This window comes from Prenolepis imparis, unplaced genomic scaffold (genome assembly GCF_030444845.1).
Source record: "Prenolepis imparis isolate NDT839.2.m4 unplaced genomic scaffold, iyPreImpa1.0 SCAF_8, whole genome shotgun sequence".
NCBI classification, from domain to species: domain Eukaryota; kingdom Metazoa; phylum Arthropoda; class Insecta; order Hymenoptera; family Formicidae; genus Prenolepis; species Prenolepis imparis.
In genome coordinates this window covers 15,008,379-15,027,370 of record NW_028141166.1, presented here as the reverse complement: position 1 = coordinate 15,027,370, position 18,992 = coordinate 15,008,379, and the positions used below count along the sequence as shown (strand labels likewise).

The 18,992-nt window shown below is 34.0% G+C and overlaps 1 protein-coding gene across 6 annotated transcripts; it reads left to right on the top strand.

Moving 5' to 3' along the window:
* The first annotated feature begins 1,626 nt into the window (after positions 1 to 1,626).
* Acxd (Adenylyl cyclase X D) lies at positions 1,627 to 18,022 on the top strand. Of its 6 annotated transcripts, XM_083044737.1 has the most exons (21): positions 1,627 to 1,767; positions 4,795 to 5,450; positions 9,910 to 10,044; positions 10,383 to 10,603; positions 11,464 to 11,620; positions 11,726 to 11,875; positions 12,480 to 12,601; positions 12,676 to 12,923; positions 13,164 to 13,515; positions 13,835 to 14,113; positions 14,296 to 14,472; positions 14,557 to 14,737; positions 14,858 to 14,941; positions 15,107 to 15,193; positions 15,297 to 15,440; positions 15,530 to 15,625; positions 15,708 to 15,831; positions 15,994 to 16,203; positions 16,579 to 16,759; positions 16,932 to 17,067; positions 17,143 to 18,022. In XM_083044737.1, the coding sequence occupies exons 2-21, from the start codon at positions 5,343 to 5,345 to the stop codon at positions 17,311 to 17,313; spliced, it is 3,363 nt and encodes a 1,120-aa protein (XP_082900863.1). In that variant the 5' UTR covers positions 1,627 to 1,767; positions 4,795 to 5,342; the 3' UTR covers positions 17,314 to 18,022. The 6 variants fall into 6 exon arrangements, with proteins under 6 accessions (XP_082900863.1, XP_082900864.1, XP_082900868.1 ...); XM_083044738.1 differs by lacking the exon at positions 1,627 to 1,767 and having other exon boundaries at positions 4,790 to 5,450; XM_083044742.1 differs by lacking the exons at positions 1,627 to 1,767; positions 4,795 to 5,450 and adding an exon at positions 7,236 to 7,254.
* The last annotated feature ends 970 nt before the right edge of the window (positions 18,023 to 18,992 follow it).

Sequence of the window (18,992 nt, the reverse complement as noted above, 5' to 3'; positions counted from 1 at the left end):
AGACTTCTTAAAGGTCTCTCATTAAATACTGGCCACAACTTTTCGAGCATGTTCGCTCGAGTCGAACGATACGGTTTGCGCTTTTTTGTGACGTGTCGCGAAAATTGTTACAACTTACGATAAGCTGCTAATAAAGGCAGCTGAATGTCGTGCGTTTATGTGCTGTGATTTTTTGTTTCTTACATCTACATTGCATCTAACGTACTTAGATTGCAATAGTGGTCGCGATTTGCTCTCGTAGATCCTCTAAAAAGTAGTAAATTGACAGCAGATGAATTTTTTTCGCGTTTTTTACATTCGATAAAGAACATCGAATATCAGTGACAAATATTTAATATTTAATTAAATAAGATTTTACTGAGTCACCTGCATATAAATATATGATTACGAATTTAACTCATTACTAAGTCAAGAATCGTATGCAGGATGTTCTAAAAAAGGTGCGTGTGTATGTGCGTGTATGTGTAGTTCTTTTATGTCAAAAGGCATAATCTCTGATTATATATTATTATAATTATAATTGTCGTGTTTGTACGTCTACGAAATCAATGATATTATCAGACCCCTTAATACTGTTAACTCATTAACACCGAATAATCGAGGTCAGTCTAGTTTCTCCCTACGAAAAATTACACAGCTGTGACAATTAACATCCGACGTGTAAAAACTTCACGTAGTACTCGACAACGATTTTGTTTGACGATCATTATATTAACATTCCTACATGACGAGTTTGCACAGATCTCTATCAGGAATCTATCGTTCGATCAAGTATGGCATTTTACACATGAATAAAAATTAACGCCCAATATCTTATTCTTCACACACAAGATAAAGATCTTGCAAACATTTACGGAGTTTCCATTTGTAATACCTGCTTAAAGCAGTTGAGAGATTGCTTCTTCGAACGTTCATATTATTTGACAGAATTATATTTTGAATATTTTAAATACTTTCTTCAAGGATCTATATAATGATCGATGTTCAGTATAAACATTTTTTTTAATTTTTAATTTATATAATGCAAGACACTATTATATGTGTCCCTTTTTTTCTCGACATTTGATTAAAACAAATTATAATGTAATCATTGCGTTATGATTATTTTAATAAATCTATAATCTATGATTGATAAATATGTCATCGGTTCATTTTAGCATTTTGTGGGATTTTTATAAATTAGAAAAAAATTGATTCAATTCTTCGTATCACAATTATTATGTATATAATGCTTAAAATAAGTTAGCATTGTAAAAATGTAAAAGCGATCAATTGCTCTGTTTCCAAGATCACGCGATTATTGCACAATAGCTCTCTCTGAACGATCGCGATCGCGGACGGATGATTTCCGCGCGCAACGACCTTTCGACCTTCCTTCGAACGAGACGGCGCGGCGGAAGTCGTAAAAAAGTGTCATTGAGACCTCGATAGAGAGTGCAATATTGTTGTGTGCGTGCCGAGACGCGATGCCGGTACGGGATGACCTTGGGGCCTCCACCATGACTCGAATCGAAAAGGAACCGTAGGTGTACGACCCGCTCATCGTCGCACCTGCCGAGTTTGCTACGGCGATATCGGCGGTGGAAAGTGGTCTCTCCTTGTTGGACGAAAGTAGTTTATTGCGAGAAACACGTCGACGAGTTTCCGTACGCGTCTCCGAATAACGTGCAACATGTTGGAAGAATCGTCGTATATATATCGGCAAATCGGAAATCGTTAACTGGCTGACACTTTTCACCCTGAACTGGAGGAAAGGCCGATGACTAGGTAGGTATATTGAGAAAAGCGAAGCTCGTCAACGTGATCGTCGATGGTGAACGGGAAATCAATTTATTGATCATTTACGATGATAAATTAAAAATTAATTACTTAGAATATGGCAGTTTCACTAAGCGAGATATGCAGGACAATCTGCGATTTTTAATAATCTTATTAATGAGTTCAAATTAAAAATTAATTTTTCTTTAACAAAAATATCAAAATAACTCATCATTTATCATAATTTTTCAATTCTCAGCATTTTATTTTCAGCATATGTATATATGTATGTGTGTATCATTTGATAGATGTATATTAATTTTGTTGACTAGCAGCAAGTTACAATTATTTTATGAAATGCTTTTTAATTCAATCCTTTTACTGTCAATCGAAGATATAAACTGTCAATCTTTAATTGACTGTACAAATGCATTTTATTCGCGCATCTCAGAAAATAATTGTAATTCCTTCAACAAAATTAATATTCATCTATCAAGTGCTTTAAGCATCTATCATGTACGTGACACTAATGAGTGTATTCGGTGATTAATTCAGTAAGCCTTTCACAATCAAAATAAATCAATAAATAAGACGCTCGTAGACGGTCGACATGTAACTTGGAATTCTTTTCGATTGAATCATTCATCACGATAACCGATCGATAATTTTAATATTTATTCTCACCGTTTCGCCGCAGACGAAACGACCCATGAAACGTGTCCTTTTTCGAACAGACATTAATCGTTCGCTAATCGTTTAACTCATTAAATTCCACTCGATTTGGCTGATCCGGAAGAAGTAAAAACGACAGGATGTAATTAACAGAATTGGAAAGTTACAGTCGCTGACGTCTAAAGCGTGATCGTTAAAAAAGATTACATATATACACGTACTATTACATAAGCCAAACAGTATTACACACTGCTATTAACATCAAATTGAATATCATATCACATTCCAAAAACTAGCCAAGATCTATCTCTTTATTGTGCTTAGCAGTCGATCTTTCTGACTTTTGTCAAAATCACACATTCGCTTTTTGTTATATTACTATAAACATCTTTACACATCCTATCTTTTCTGTAGAAGCTATCAAACTTCGAGAAGTGCTAGCTAAATTAATATCTAAGACTCTATTATTTTTATTTATCAATCTTGGCAATCACGGTTCACGCATAGGTGACCGTAAATCGTTTTCGATATGAGCTATCATGTGATTATTTTGAAGATATGTTACGCTGGAACGCCAGTAGTAAAAGATGCACCGAGCGTGAATGCGCCAGAGAAAGTGCCGTCACACAGACAATGAGAAGGTTCGTGGTGACCAGCGAAAAATGTTCCACCGCAGTGTGGCATAATTAGAAATGAAAATATTTCCTCAACTCCTTTGTAAGATTTCACTTCTCCCATTCGTCTACGATTTACTAACTGTAAGCTACATCAGAAGCGCGCCTCTTATCGCATTATCATAATCAAATTACGTAATAAAATTATGTAATATGATTAATATCTAATACATGAGATTAAGTGGCAAAGATGCATTTAAAAAATAATCTGAGATTTTATTAGATATGACATCTCTCGTCACACACGATATCAGTCAATTATTACAAATAATTCACATTTTGAAATCCTTGTAAAATTTTCTATTAAAATAATCCTCAATTTAAAAAATCCTTAAAAGTTGTGTTAAAAAATAATTAAATGAAAAAATAATTTTATGTAAATTACGTAATAAGCAAAAGAGAGTATTTCACGAAATATTCTAGGTAGAAGAGATTGTGTGTAAACATTGCACGCAATTTATTTTAATCTCTAATAGTGTCCCCGACCGGATAAAGTGCTTCGTAATTCTGCAAGAGCCGTGCGTTATCGGCGGACAAAAATATCTACCTAATTTTTCCATCAATTTCGGCTATCTCTCGAAGCTTTTATAAAGGCGAGCAAAAAAAGCCATCCAAGAATCATAAAAATAGATGCAAAAGAGTTCCTATCGAGCGCCTTCGCGATAATTCAATTCAAACGATGCCTGATGGAAAAAGGATGTATAAGCAAAAATGCTGTTTAAAGAAAAGCGTATTTTAAATGCTTATATCCTGTTAGACACAATATTTGGAAGCATAATTACATTTCTATTAATTAAAGCTAAAATTGTATCTGCATATGAGTCGTTCGCTCGAAAAACGACTTTAAGTCGACTTAAGTTTTTGCACAAAAAAACTGAAGATTCAACTATATGATTCCAAGTTGTAAAACATTTTGCTACTCAGCAAAATAGGAACGTGTATATTAAAAAATGTAAAAGCTGAATAGCATAATGTTTAATAATTCGAATCACACAGTTGAATATTTAATGCAAATTTTTGTTCAAAAACTCAAGTCGGTCTAAATCGTTTTTTCGAGCTAACGACTCATATATTCACATGATAGAATAAAAATAAATATATTTTAAAGTATAACACAGTTAACATGTAAATGTGTAATTATCTTCAAGAATTGTTTGCATAACACAGAAACTTTAAACGTATATTCTTCTCCAAAGCAATATCTTTGCTTAGGTTTTTTCCCGAAATCGATGATTATGTTATCGGAGCAATATATGAAGTATAAAATAAAATATTTAACAATTCTATTTTTGAAGGATGAGGGAAAGGAACGAACTTAGTTTTAAATGCAGCGAGATTCCATTACGTGACAGAATAATCTTGAAAATACTATATTCAAATAGAAAAAAAAAATATTTGAGAATATTGTTGCTTGATATCGCGCATACTCTATTCAATTTAACACAATTCCCCAAGAAGCTATGAGTTTTTAATAGTAGCTGCAGATTCTTATCTATTCATTCATTTGTTTAGAAAAAAAAGATAATTATAGAATATGCATATTGGTAGATAGATAGCTAAAATTAATATTTCTCGACGCAGAAGGAATTCTGCGATGATTTCAACGAGAAATACAAACTTCTTCTGTCATCGGCGAGCGGATGTTTCTAACTATGTTATTATCGAGGCATTGTTAATACTGTTCTTTCAGATGTCCGTGTAAATTCTTCGAAAAAGTATTCAGAAATATATTCCATTTACCTATCACGAGAATCTCAACTTTCCTGACGACGAAGAAACAGACCTCGATCTTCTCTATTTGTCTCATCGCTTTATCATCCACAATCGATGCCATGCTGTGCACCAGGCAGTTTGCAGGCGTAAAAAAGCCAGGAGTGTGCATTATAGTTGATTGAAACGAAAGGGAGACAGAAAGATAAAGAGAGAGGGAAAGAGAAAAAGAAAGAAACACGAGATAGTCAAGTCAGGGGAAGTGTTTCAAGTGGCCCATTTCCCTTATCACGATAAAGCCTCGGTTTGACTTGGCGCGACCATCACGGAGAACCGACGCAGGTAATACACGGGGTGATTCACTTTTCGATTGCGATTCATGCGATCAGTCTTCTCGCGGATCTGCCGCCGCGATGAGTACAACAGCCGCGAGTTCGCCGTCGCCTTCATCGCCATTGTCATCGTATTATAATTATTGTCATCGAGAGATGATTTGAGATCGGCCCGTAACATCCCAGTGGGACGAAGATGGACGTGGAATTGGTGACCCGAGCGTCACTGAGCTCTCTGCAAAACGACGACATCCGGATCGTCTCCCCTAACAGCTTCGACGAGTGGACGTGGTCCAGCTTGAGGGTAAGTGAACGATTAATTATCTGTTCTTACTGGTGAATGTTTAAAAAGCACACACATTCGAACTTAAGTATCGAGGATAGATACTTCAATTTTTTATTCTTTTATTCCTTACAATTCAAATTATATTATATTATTACGCTTTTATATATATACAACGATACAGTATCAAAAGCATCTTAAATAGATAAAAATCAACGTCTTAAATAGAAACTACAACTTTAAACTGGAGCTTTGCGAATGCATTTTGCACTTTAAAACTTTTTAAATCAATTTACTATTTAGATTTTTCAAAAAAATATCTAGAATACTTAACTAGGAATTTTTTTCAAGGCTATAAAAAAAATATTGTAAGACTTTCTGAAATGTGCAAATACGATATATTCTTTGCAAAAAATATATTTCAATTTTGAAATATTGAAAGCCCGAACTATCAAAATTCTGTCTTTTATATTAACTGAAAATATATATAATATTTTCGCAGCATTCAATATTGAATTCAATCTTTCGCATTTCATAACATCAACGAATTACTATTGCACAAAACAATAGTTTCGATCGAGAAAATTAATTCGCCTGACAGTTCGCGAATAAAATAAGATTATAGGAAAATATTTTGCGCAAAGTTATTATCAGAAAAGAATGATTAGTTAAGTAGAGCAAGAGAGAGAGAGAAAGATAGAAAAAAAAGAATTCTTCGAAAATGCAGCTTATCGAGAGCCGTGCAATCGATTTATCTGAATGAACGAAGGATATTTCATGTGATGTTCGCGCAAACTCAAAGAGATTAATGTAGAGCCGAAAGGAGTTCTTCTATCGCCTTTTTTCTCATTTTTACGTAAAAAAATCAGCTACAGCCTACTCCCTCCTGCATCATGCGTGATTTCAAGTTATTTACTGTGTTATCACCGCGCGTATCAGCAGCAACATCCGATAAAGTTTATTTTAGAAAAAGCGATTCAATCGGCGACGTGCTGTCCTTCGTTCTAATGCATTCAACGCTGACATGCAGGTTATTTGTCACAAATTTGTCACTGTCAAGTAGCCGAAATTTTTACACATTTCTCTCTTCATTTTGCTATCAACGCAAAAAGTTTTTAAAAAACGTAAAACAATATCTTATTTCTATTTTGACAAATATCTATCTTTATTAGAATACTTAATCCTTTATTTTTTTAAATTTGTTACGAACCATCTTAAGATCGTTTCGAAAATCATATTGTTCGAATCATAGTGGATCATTCCGAATCGTAGAAGATTTTTTCCACGAAATTGCATTAGTCTAAAAACTGGAGAGAAAATTTTGCCATTGTTTGATCTGATTCATTTCGATTCGATCATCTATAGTCGTACCAGTAAATCAATGCTCGATAGGGTTCACGAGGGTATCGATTAATAAAAAACATGTCTAACGCAATTTTTTTTAAATTTTTTCACTTATTGTTAGATGCATCTACTAGGAAATACTTTCGTATTTTATCTATTATTATTGTTCAATATGACAGTCACTTGTGAATCAATTCTATTGTCATAATCCAAATATTTCGAAGAGATAAGGGATGACAGAAACTAAGATGTATAGAACGAATAAAAAGGAATGAGAGAAGGACAGAAAAAACGAAAGGAGACCTACTGTGCGAATTCGAGATTGAAGATCAATATTCAGCGAGACAAGAGAGAGAGAGAGAGAGAGAAAACGAGATTCGCCAAGCAGCGAACAGCAACGAGCGGACAAAACGCACGCGCGAGACGAAAGTACGGAAGCACGTTTACCCCCAGCTGCTGCTGCTGCCGGCTGCAAGTGGAGGTGCTTTTAAGGCACCTTGCCTAATTGCATTTTAGACGGACGTAATTTTTCGGCGGGTGTGGTCGTATCGCGACAGGTCATACTTTGGTTCGAATCATGGTGTAAATTTCGGCTAGTGACGCGTGAGTATCGGCAAGCAAGAGACGTGTTTCTCTTTCGTGAACCTACGTTCCGATAGTACGTTTTGCATACGCATTATCCGAATACCAATGATCACCAGGATAACGACACATCATCTTAGTGCTCTTGATTGATCGCGACAAAATTTCGTAAAATAATTACATAAAAATTGTGGAGAGAAAATTTTATTACGATGTATGCAGATACCTCTCTAAAATTCTGAGTTTAATACTTTGTTGAAATAATGAAATTTATTTTATTTTTTATTACGAGATATATATTGCAAGGAATAAGTAAGAAACTTTTCAAGATTTTTGTTTTCAAATTTATCAGAGAAAAAGATAGTTAAACGTTTCGAACAAGCTCAAACTTTGTACGATTAAAAAGCAATTTGATAAGTTCTGACGAGACAAAGATATGATGAAAAAATTTTATGTGTATAAATTTTTAATGTGACATATTGTGTCGTTTTGTTTAGGTTTATAGAGCATAATTAATTGTTCTTTTATCATCGTTACTCGATGTGACATTCTTCAGTTGTCTTATAAAAATATCTCAATAAATATAGATATAGAATATTTTCCAGAAATCGCGTACTTCGTTAGCAATTTCATTCAATATTTCACATTCAATACTCGATATTCGATCATCATTGTTCGATTCGATCTCATTTAATTTTTAAATATTCTTAATTGTGTTGTTGCAAAAGCAATAATTGTCAATATTTCAGGAGGCAAGATACTTTAACTCTCTTTTGCATCCAAGTTTATTATAAAATAAATCTACAAAAATAAAAGAAATTTTTATTGAGATAATTAAGATAAAATATAGTCAATTCTTTTGTTTAAATTATTAAAATTACGTGTGCTCCAAAAATTTCAATGAATCAAACTTATTGAAAAAATAAATAAACAAGTGTATTACACAGAGAGGGATTTAGCAGATGCGTCTTGCTATGCGCATATACGCAGCATAGGAATTAATCCCGGCCGTAATCCCGGCACTTCAATAGCTCGAGACGCGCAACTCCAGTGGGAGCTTTCGGTGCATTCCATAGTGCATGCTAACAATAAGAGAAGCTGGGACTGCGCGGCTGCGCCCGATGCGGTTTATCATTTTTACGAGCTTGGCTGTATAATTTATACGCGCCACGCGCCATGCACATGCGATTATCAGATCATTGGTGACCGTCGTACAGGTGGAAATGCTGGGAAAGACACAGCCGTGATTCGCAACCTTCTCGCGATATGTGTGTAAAGGGTTGCAAGTTGGAAATCTTCGCGTTTCGAATGTCAATTTATGATGCGCGTTGTGAAAACGTGAGATAAAAAGTGAAGAAAGTGAATGAGCACATCGTTAATTCACCTTCAATTTATGCTCAGCTGATTAATCGACTGTTAAATCCATCTTCATTTTTGTATGTAATATTCTAAGAACAAAATTAATCAAATGTATTTGAACAGAGGACGTTCTGGATACCGAAGAGAATAAGACGAAAAGACGAGAGATTTTTATACACTATGAGAGAGAGTATTTTCTATCTGCATAATTTATTTATATACTATAATTCATTTGTGGATATTGTGTGTAAATGTTTTGATACGGAAATCTGTCGGCACTCGAAGTGTGATATAAAAGCTATGATGTAATCCGATGTATTCTTCTATATCTAAAAATGTAGCCTTACATTAATTAAAACAATGATATTCTGATATGAAAATAGATTCTTGTTTCGATATAAAAAAACATCTTTGCTCTGATACATGTAGTCATTCACTAAAGTGGAATCCTGACGTAATCATTGCTTCATAGACCACGAAACAAAATGTATAATAAAAATCTATCATTGACGGAATACAAAAAAAATAATTCTTGGACGAATATTTATATTCACTTCCTTTGTACCGAAACCCATGCTCGCATAAATGAGTTGCAATGCTGTGTTTCACACACTGGCAATGTTATCCATTCTTATAATCTTCATTGACTGATAACTCGTTATGAAATAATATAGTGCATATGCTCCGATAAATTTATAACTCAACTTTTGAAGAGCAAAGATAGTGTTTATCGAATCGATTGTTAATGAATGTGTGTACTTTTTTATTTTTTTGCATTAAATTAGAAAATAAATTATCATACATCACATATGATAAATTAATACTGTAAAAATTTGATGATTAGTGTTTTTTAAACAAGGGCTTCTTTTTTTAATCTATTAGAAGTTAAAAAATTCACAATTAAAAATTAAAGAATACATAGGTGTAAAGACACATGGATTACATCACACGTTAAAATCAACAAGTGATCTCTCTCTAAAAGTTTCTTTGAAAAATAAAATTTTGCTAATCGTACACGTCTCTTCATCTTTTCATTAAATCATTGTAATATCGACAAGATTAACGATTGTATAATTTTGCCGCAATAAGCACTTTTCCGTGTCTCACGCGCGAGTATCTGGAACATCGCGATTATCTATAATTCGCCGATTCAATGGCGAATTGATTACGGTCTCACACAAACTTTCACTTTCAGAAACAATTTAAGTACAAGAGCCTAGAAAAGCTATACACGATCTATCAAAGGCGATTACAATATGGTTATCTCTCAATATTCATTTTGCTGCAACTGCTGCTTGGACTCACATATTGCTTGACTCTGATCACAATGGTAAGATCAACATTTAATTAAAATATAATGGCAATTATTTTATATATGTATATTAGTCTCTAAATAACACAGGTATTCAGAAAAATCAGACTTTTGAATAGATAATCCTCTTCATTGAATATATTACGATACCTGTTATTTAGAGACGAAGAAATCTCCAAATGTTAAGATCCTTGTATTTTTAATCCTTGATTATAATAATTATTAATGTTATTTATGCAATTTGCATAAGTTTTAAAAAAATTACGAGTATCTGAGCATGAATATTGAGAATTTATAATAATAACATGATTGAGAAAGATGTTTGTGCTTAAAAAGATAATTGTCTTTGTGTTTAGGTCAGCATAAAGGAATGCCTGCCGGACATTGTAGTCTATTGTATCGTAGGCTCTTTGCTCTGTCCTATGATCGCCCTGTCATTTAAATCAAAAATCATCGCCAAAAACACCTATTTGCCGATCATGCTTTCTTGGCTGATCGTTGTGCTCTTGGTCGCCGCTGATCTGGCTATTCCTCTGTATTATACCTTTGCCTATGCCGAAGGTATCCCGCCGATAAGGTACTGATAACTCAACTCGCGAATCGAATGAATAATTATGCAAGGTCTCTGATTATTATCATCATAGACTTTCGACTGAGACTTCCTAGTGATAGTTATACTTCTTTAACGAACAGTTTATCACAATTATTCCGTGATAACCGTCTGTCTAAAAGCGTGTAAATATTAATTACTGATAAAAATAGATGTATCTTTTTATCCTCGTAACATATTGCCAGAAAAGAACGGTTGATATCATCTTTATCGAGCGCATAATAATAACAATTAAACCAACGTAAACGAAGTATTTTTATAATAAAGTGTCGCGCGTCATGATGTGACTATCAATTACGCAACGTATTCTTTACTTTACGTAATTATGAGACGTCAATGAATTAGAAAATTAAGAAGCGACGATTGTATAACGCGAATAACTTGTTTATGATAATTTTACATATGGATAGTCAAACATATTGTCTCTCAATAGTCGTGTCACATTTTTTTTTATATTTTAAAAATCTAAAGATGTATTAAAAACGTAAGAAAATTTCTGGAAAAGCGCGATTTAACGCAAAGTATATAATTGGCTATTAGTAAAATATTATTTGTCAACGTAAGACATGTAGCAGGTTTTTCAACGACAAAAAAAAATATTTGTGTAAAAATTTAAAATATCCTTGATACATATACGGGCATTTTCTATAGTTTCTGCCAATCTTTCTTAAAGCTCGAGATCTCTTCGCGCAACAGCGCGATTACATTTTAGCTCTTTCAATTTCCATTAATAAGCACAGATCTGCGAATTCGCTACCGTACTGCTATATACAATACATATGTAACATATATATCTATATATATATATATATATATTTCATTTTTAGACCGGCATACGCGACTCACGCGCTACTCGCTTGTTACGTATTTCTGCCGATCACGAAGAATTCACATGCTTTTGTGCTCGGCCTCACCGCCACCATGTGTTACCTGATGACCCTGTCGTTAATCACTTACAGCAACACGTCCGATCACATTACCAAGGTAAACCCTCTACCGAGAACAGTCTGACGTAAGCCGCGAGATTGACGCGAGATAGACGTGTAACTAAGAACAGAATCCTACTTTTTTCCTTTTTCTCAACTACAGATTATCGCCGACGCGATATACTTCGTGTGCATAAACGCTCTGGGACTTTACTTCAGATTCATGAACGAGGTCGTTATCAGACGCTCCTTCCTAGATCGCCGGAAGTGTGTCGAATCGACACTTCGACTCAACTATGAAAAGGACCAAGAAGTAGGTCTAGACTAATCAATTGAATCGGTGCAATAGATTTATCATGTTTGTCAAGTTAAAAAATATTTTGCATTTTTTTAATAAGTTTGATTGATAAAACTAATGTATTAAAGCTAAAATGAAAACATTAATTTCGATTTTTTTCATAACGAGAACAAATTTTTTTTCTTTAAAAGAAAAAATCTAAAAAAATTCTTAACTTTAATTGAAACGGTATTTAATAAAAAACACGCGTCAAAAATCTAAACATGTTTCGTACGGAGAATGTAAGAAACAAATTTGTGATGCTAGGCACGTAAGCTCGCGGCTGTTAGAAACACATTGTGGTGAATTCCTCTTGCCTTTCGCATTTTAACTCTGTGGACACTATGCTTTACTTTGATATTTTTATGTCTATGAAGAATACAAAGAACACCAAAAATTTCTAAATTTGCAAAATTAAAAATTACGAAAATATGATGAACCAAAAGGAATCAAAAGTTCAATCTAATGTGTGATTAAAAAAAATTAAAATTGCGAGAATTCCTCGAAATTGTGGAGATTTGATAGTTTAAGAAATCGAGGATTTGTATCTAAAACTCAAGATGATCATCAACATTTACAGGAACAATTGACGCGGAGTATATTGCCGCAACATATAGTGGCGAAAATAAAAAAAGACTTTAGGGATATTTTCAAATTCATAGAGGAGCACAAGAAAAGCCCTCCACCAAAAGGCAGACACAGGTATTTTTTTTCTCCACTAATAAATATATTTCATTCCAAGCGATTATTCGTTAAATTAATCATTTTCTTTTCAGCGATCTGTGCGTAGAGACGCACGACAATGTGAGCATCTTGTACGCGGACGTAGTGAATTTCTCTGGACTTACCGTAACGTTGCCGATACGAAAACTCGTGGAGACTCTGAACGATCTGTTCGGCAGCTTCGACGAGGCATCGGAGAGGCACAATGTGTTGAGAATCAAATTTTTGGGCGACTGTTACTACTGCGTGAGCGGTGTACCCACGCCGAATTCCCAGCACGCCAAAAGCTGCGTTGATCTCGGTAAATAACGGTCCATAATGCATCATCTCGCAACAGATGATATGAAATGAAGCTTTTTTTTTGTCGAATGGATATTTCGAAGATGTTCCTAAAATACAAATGCAAATTAATTATTACAATATATTTTACAAAATTATGATATGTAATAATCGGGGGATCAAGGGTAAAGGTATTTTTATAAAAACGAAGAGAAAGAGAAATTTTCTTTGATTAAATATTATTTTGTAAAATGATGCGCAGGCCTCGATATGATAAAAATCATCAACGAGGTGAGAGCACGAGTCTATCGCGAGAGCGGTGTCGACGTGAACATGAGGATCGGAGTACATTCAGGCAACATAATATCCGGAATCCTGGGCACGAACAAGTGGCAGTACGACGTTTGGTCGCGCGACGTAGTGATAGCGAACAAGATGGAGCAAACTGGAAAGCCTGGCAAGGTCCATGTGACTCAGCAAACATTGGATCTCGTTAACGTGAGCGATTACAATTGCGTCCCCGTCGAAAGACTGGACGACGAGGTTCTGCGAAAATACGGAATACGCAGCTACCTCATCACGCCGTCCTTGCCGGAAACGCCGATACCGACGCGGTGCGTGTCTTCCGGTGGCGTAGGAAAATCATAACTCGTATCTATAACATCGTTTTAAGTCAATCAATTCATTTACAATTCGTTAGTTTAAAGATCTTAAAGATGAAGTTGTGCCTTCGAAAATTCGCAGATCAATTATACATTCTGTTTTATCTCTCTTTATTATTAATTTGAACGCTTCATCTTGCATGTAATAGAAAATCAAGCGTCTAATATTGAGTGAATACTCCTACGCCACTGATTTTTCAGACTGTCCTTTGGTCGAGTAAATTCCCATTGAGTTTCGCATCGTTGACAGGCGAACTTTGTTGCAGAACAGCGAGAACAGTTTGAAGGTCATTAATTCGGGCTCGCCGATTCTGTCATATCCTACACCTAACAAACATTACATCAAGTTCTACAATGGGCGCTCCAACACCATTGTCAGCAACACTTCCAGAACGAAATTGACGAACAATCAGGCGGACGTTTTCGCGAGCACTTACAGGCGGAGAACGCATTTCATGGATTCGTGTTTACGAGATTATCATCTAATGTTGAAAGCGGCAGATGCCGAGATGGAGAACGCTATTAATCAGATGCCTCTCAACAAATGGGAGTAAGCTTTCCACAATTTTATATTTTAATAGAGAAACATCTGTTAGAGATCTTCTTCCATGTTTGAAAGATGTCTGATTCTCGAAAAAATTCTTTTAGGCAAAATTATCTTTAAAAAATAAAAATAGCATATAGTAAATTAAAGCAATACTTATTAACGATTAAATTTTTCAATTTTTCTAGACAATGGAGCAACTGGAAGCACATAAATCCTCTTTTTCTGACATTTCGGCAATGGAGTTGGGAAATTCCATTTTTGCGTGAACCGGATCCTCTCTTCAAGTTCTACATAGGCTGCTCATTTTTCGTGCTATTCTTCATGGGGCTCATATATTTCACATCCTCGCTTATGCTTTCTCAGTACATATATCACAAATATCAGTCTGATAATTGTAAACCATCAATGTCAATTTAATAACTACGAAAGTTTCACTAAACTTTCAGATGGTATCTAAGTACAATTGTCAGTTACTCATCGGCGATGATGTTCTTGATCATTTTAATACCTCTCACGTGGATGCATTTTGTATGGAATCGTTGTAAGGACCCGCACGACGAACACGAAGGACACGTTCCGCATCCACGGAACAAATTGCTGTACTTCTTTTACCAAACAAGCGTAAAGGTGAATATAATTTACTATTATTTAATACTTATTACCTCTTGCACTTATCTTTATTATTCATATGTATATCTTTACTGTTTAATAAAATCATTTTTTTCTGTTTATTCTAATTTGACGCAGGTTGTATGGAGCGCCCTTTTGAGAACAATCTTGTACCTGGTGATCACGATAATGTTGGCGGCATGCGCGATGTTTGACATAATTGTAAGAATTTTCTCCAATTATTTATTTTATTTTTCGATTATTTTATCCGCATGCTTTACGAATTTAATTTCCTTCTCTGCGTTAAAGTAATTACTTTTTAGTTGTAAACTAGAAATAGAAAGCTTTTTTTTCGTAACGCGAAAAATATATTAAAATTCTTTTCAGTTCGAATGTAAAAACGTGAACAATAACATAACATCTAACGAGTGGGAGATTGGCGCTTCCAATTTAGAATGCATGGTTACACCTTGGGTAAGATTATTTAGTAGGTACACAGGTGCAGAATTTCATTTACGTGAAACTTTTTCTTATCTCAACGATTTCGAAGTTACTATCAACGGTTCCTCTTTTGCAGCAAATGACGGAAACCTGCTCGTTGGCTATCCTCACGAGTTTTCTCTTCCTAAGGGTTCACTATGCTTTAAAATTCATAATAGGTATCTGCGTGGTAGCCTTTTACGCGTGGAACGTTTGGGTGCACCGATCTAATATATTTCATGTAGGTGTTATGCATTTATTTTTTCTAAAAGAAAGCAGTCTTATTTTTTCTTAGTACGATATAAAATGTATTTTATTTACATTCTTCAGTCTAGCGACACATGGAATCCACATTTGGAACCGAAATTAGCGCATATATTAACCGTGGTGTTTCTCACGTTTTCCTTACATCTTATCGATCGTCAAGTGAGTCTACCAAAATTGCATTTTCATGAAATCTTCTCGCCGTTATTCGTTAATGATTTAACTTTTGAACGTCTTCGTTTAGGCAGAGTACCTGAGCAGGCTGGATTATCAATGGAAACGTCAGCTAACAAAGGAACAGGATGAAGCGTTTCATACGAGGAATGCTAATAAGCTTCTACTCCGTAACATTTTGCCGGAACACGTTGGTACGCTTATTTTTTGCAACAATTATTTAATACGTTTCTCTCGAATATCCGAGCGATATTATTGATTAACATATGTAGTGATAAAAATAACGTGTAACAATAATACTTAATATGCGGAATAATTATTACCCGAGACTAATTATCCCGTCACTCGCTTTCTAGCGGAGTTTTATTTGAACATGAATCGAAGTGAGGAGAATGAACCTTATCACGAGGCTCACAGCAACGTTGCTGTAATGTTCGCCTCTCTGACAGGATTGTCAATCGACGAGAGTAACATTCTCATCGATCTGAACGAGATTATCTGCGAATTCGACAAGTTACTCTTTGAACCCTGCTTTGTGTGTCGCATAGAGAAAATAAAGGTCGCCGGTGAGTGTTTTATGAATAATTCATTCTTTGAAAAATAGTGAATAGATTAATATTTACGAGCCAGATTCTAAACCACAACCTTGACATTTTCATTACTATGTCAATTAGGAGCGTTGCCATAAAATGTATACTTAATATAAGTGTTTTGTATTTAAATCTTATTGATTATTATTTGAAACTCGAAATTAAAACTTATTTAAAAGATAGATTAATAGGCAAATATAATCATATAAATATAAATTGATCTATATATGAATAGATGATTTGATGTACAATTCTGAAAATATACTTTAGTAAATTTTATAAATTATATTATAAAAAAATGTAAAGAAAAGAAAATACAAAATTCTTCTGCATTATATCGTTTCTATTCAGGAACAACATATATGGCAGCTTGTGGATTGGAAGCTAATCGACGCAATTCGATGCATAGCACCGAAAGCGAGGAGGATTCTAATGACAATGTGGTCAAGGTGATGGCGCAATTCGCTGTACAAATGATGTCCGTGCTCGATAAAATGATCGCGAGATCTTTTACCACATCGAAACCTTACAAGTAAGTAATTGTAAACGGGCACATAAAAAGCGATGAGCAAAATAATTATAAAGAATTGTGATGAATTAATTAAGATATGATGATAATGTTGTATAAAGTTTAAACGGCGACTTTTATTTTCTAAGGAATTATTAATAATATATAATAAAATCTCACTCACGTGATCTTTCAGATTGAGGATCGGAATTTCTCACGGAGAAGTCACAGCCGGTGTCGTGGGAGCTCAAAAACCCTTGTACGATATTTGGGGCGACGCCGTAAATATGGCATCTAGAATGGACACCACCGGATTACCTGGAAAAATACAAGTAGAATTTTTATTACTATTCACAAGACGATAAATTTGTATGAAACAGATTGTGATTTGCATTTCAATTCGTCAGGTGACAGTGGATACGGCTGCCGTCTTGGAACAGCAGGGTGTTAAATGTCATCTACGAGGTGAAACGTATGTCAAACCGAAAGGAGAAGTCACAACGTACTTTGTAGGTGTCGATGAAAAGGGAATGTTGGAAAAAGCGGATTTTGGAGAAGAAGAGAGCACTAGTTTATGACAAATGACAAATGATGATTCAGATTAACTTTAACGATCAAAAGCTACATATATCTCCCGATCGACAAATTGTCTAAAAAACATACAGGGTGTAATCGAACAATCGTTCTCTATTGTTATACTGTTACATGTGATATTTGTTTATAAATGACTAGAACGATTTCAATGGCAACAATTACATAAAAAGAATTTCTGTAACGTATGTGTTAGAAATTAATTGTGACACGAGAAAAACATGAGTAACAATGAAAATCTTCACATCGTTTTAAAATGAATCTCTAGTCTCATATCTCTAATCACATTTAATATATCAAATATATTATTCTACCTTTAAGAAAAAATATTCATTGTCACAGTAAATGAGATAAAGCGTAATAAATAAATCACTCTATAAAATTATATATATATATATATATATATATATATATATATATATATATATATAAAGATATAAAGATATATTCATGTACAAATTTTTAACGTCATACATTATTGATATTCACAGTGTAAATAAAGATAGTCGATACAAAGGTGAAAATGACGGCATTGTTTGAACACACATAAGAAGCGACTTACGAGTTACACTCTGTAATGTTTGAACGAGCAAAGCCGGAAAAAAACCAAAGAAAGTGTGAGAGACCAAAGAATGAAATGCGCGAGAAAGAGATAACGCGTGATAGTAAAATAACGTAAGAGAATATACCTCAAATGATTTATATAGGTTGTACTCTCGAGATATATCGCGATAATGATGATTATTTCCCGCCGGTCACACTTGTCGCCGTGTCATACTGCTAATCAAAAGATGAAAGAGATCTATATATATATTGTACGTAATAACAATGTTTTTACAATATACAAAAAAATTATATTGTACAGCGTCCAAAAGATGTATACGGTATTTTTTCTGCATCGTGTTACTTTATACAATAATTATTAATCGCAATATATTGGATCTCGCTTCTCACATGCAACAATATATCTTTCACTGGATATTTCTAGATTATATTTTATGTATGTGGAGAAGAGTGATACTGATAAATTGTATTCATTAACTTTCTATCTGTTGGCTCAAAAGCAAAATGATAGTCGCAAAATAATTTAACATCTGCCTTTTAAAATACATCTCTCTATATCGACCATATAAGATGACGGTACGTCGCGATCATAAATTACATAACAAAAAGAAATGTTTTCGTTTTTTCTTTTGAAAACAAGCGAATTTTAAATAAATTTCAAGTTACGCATTAATTAGCAAATGTGTGTATCACAAAACTTTAACGCACATCTGACATCTCACTTTTCCTTGTGTTTCTCTATTTTTCTGACAATGAGTATTGACAATGAGACTCTTATTTTACAATTGCGATTGCGTGTCGCAAAATATAAAGCCGAGATTGCGAGGAAGAATAACGCATTTATTTTTATATCAAATGCAGTAACGGTGAAGCGATCGTTTGTTTATTTGTAAATATCTTTTGTATATATATATTTTAAATATTATAAAAATAATTGACTAAAATGTGATTATATCTAACGATTTGAATAAAATATTTATTACCGTATATTCGCTTCGCACTTTTATTTATACCTCACGAATCATAAATTCTCTAATTATAATTTCATATAAAAATTTAAATCAACATTATTCTAACGAATAATTAACATACAACATATCTG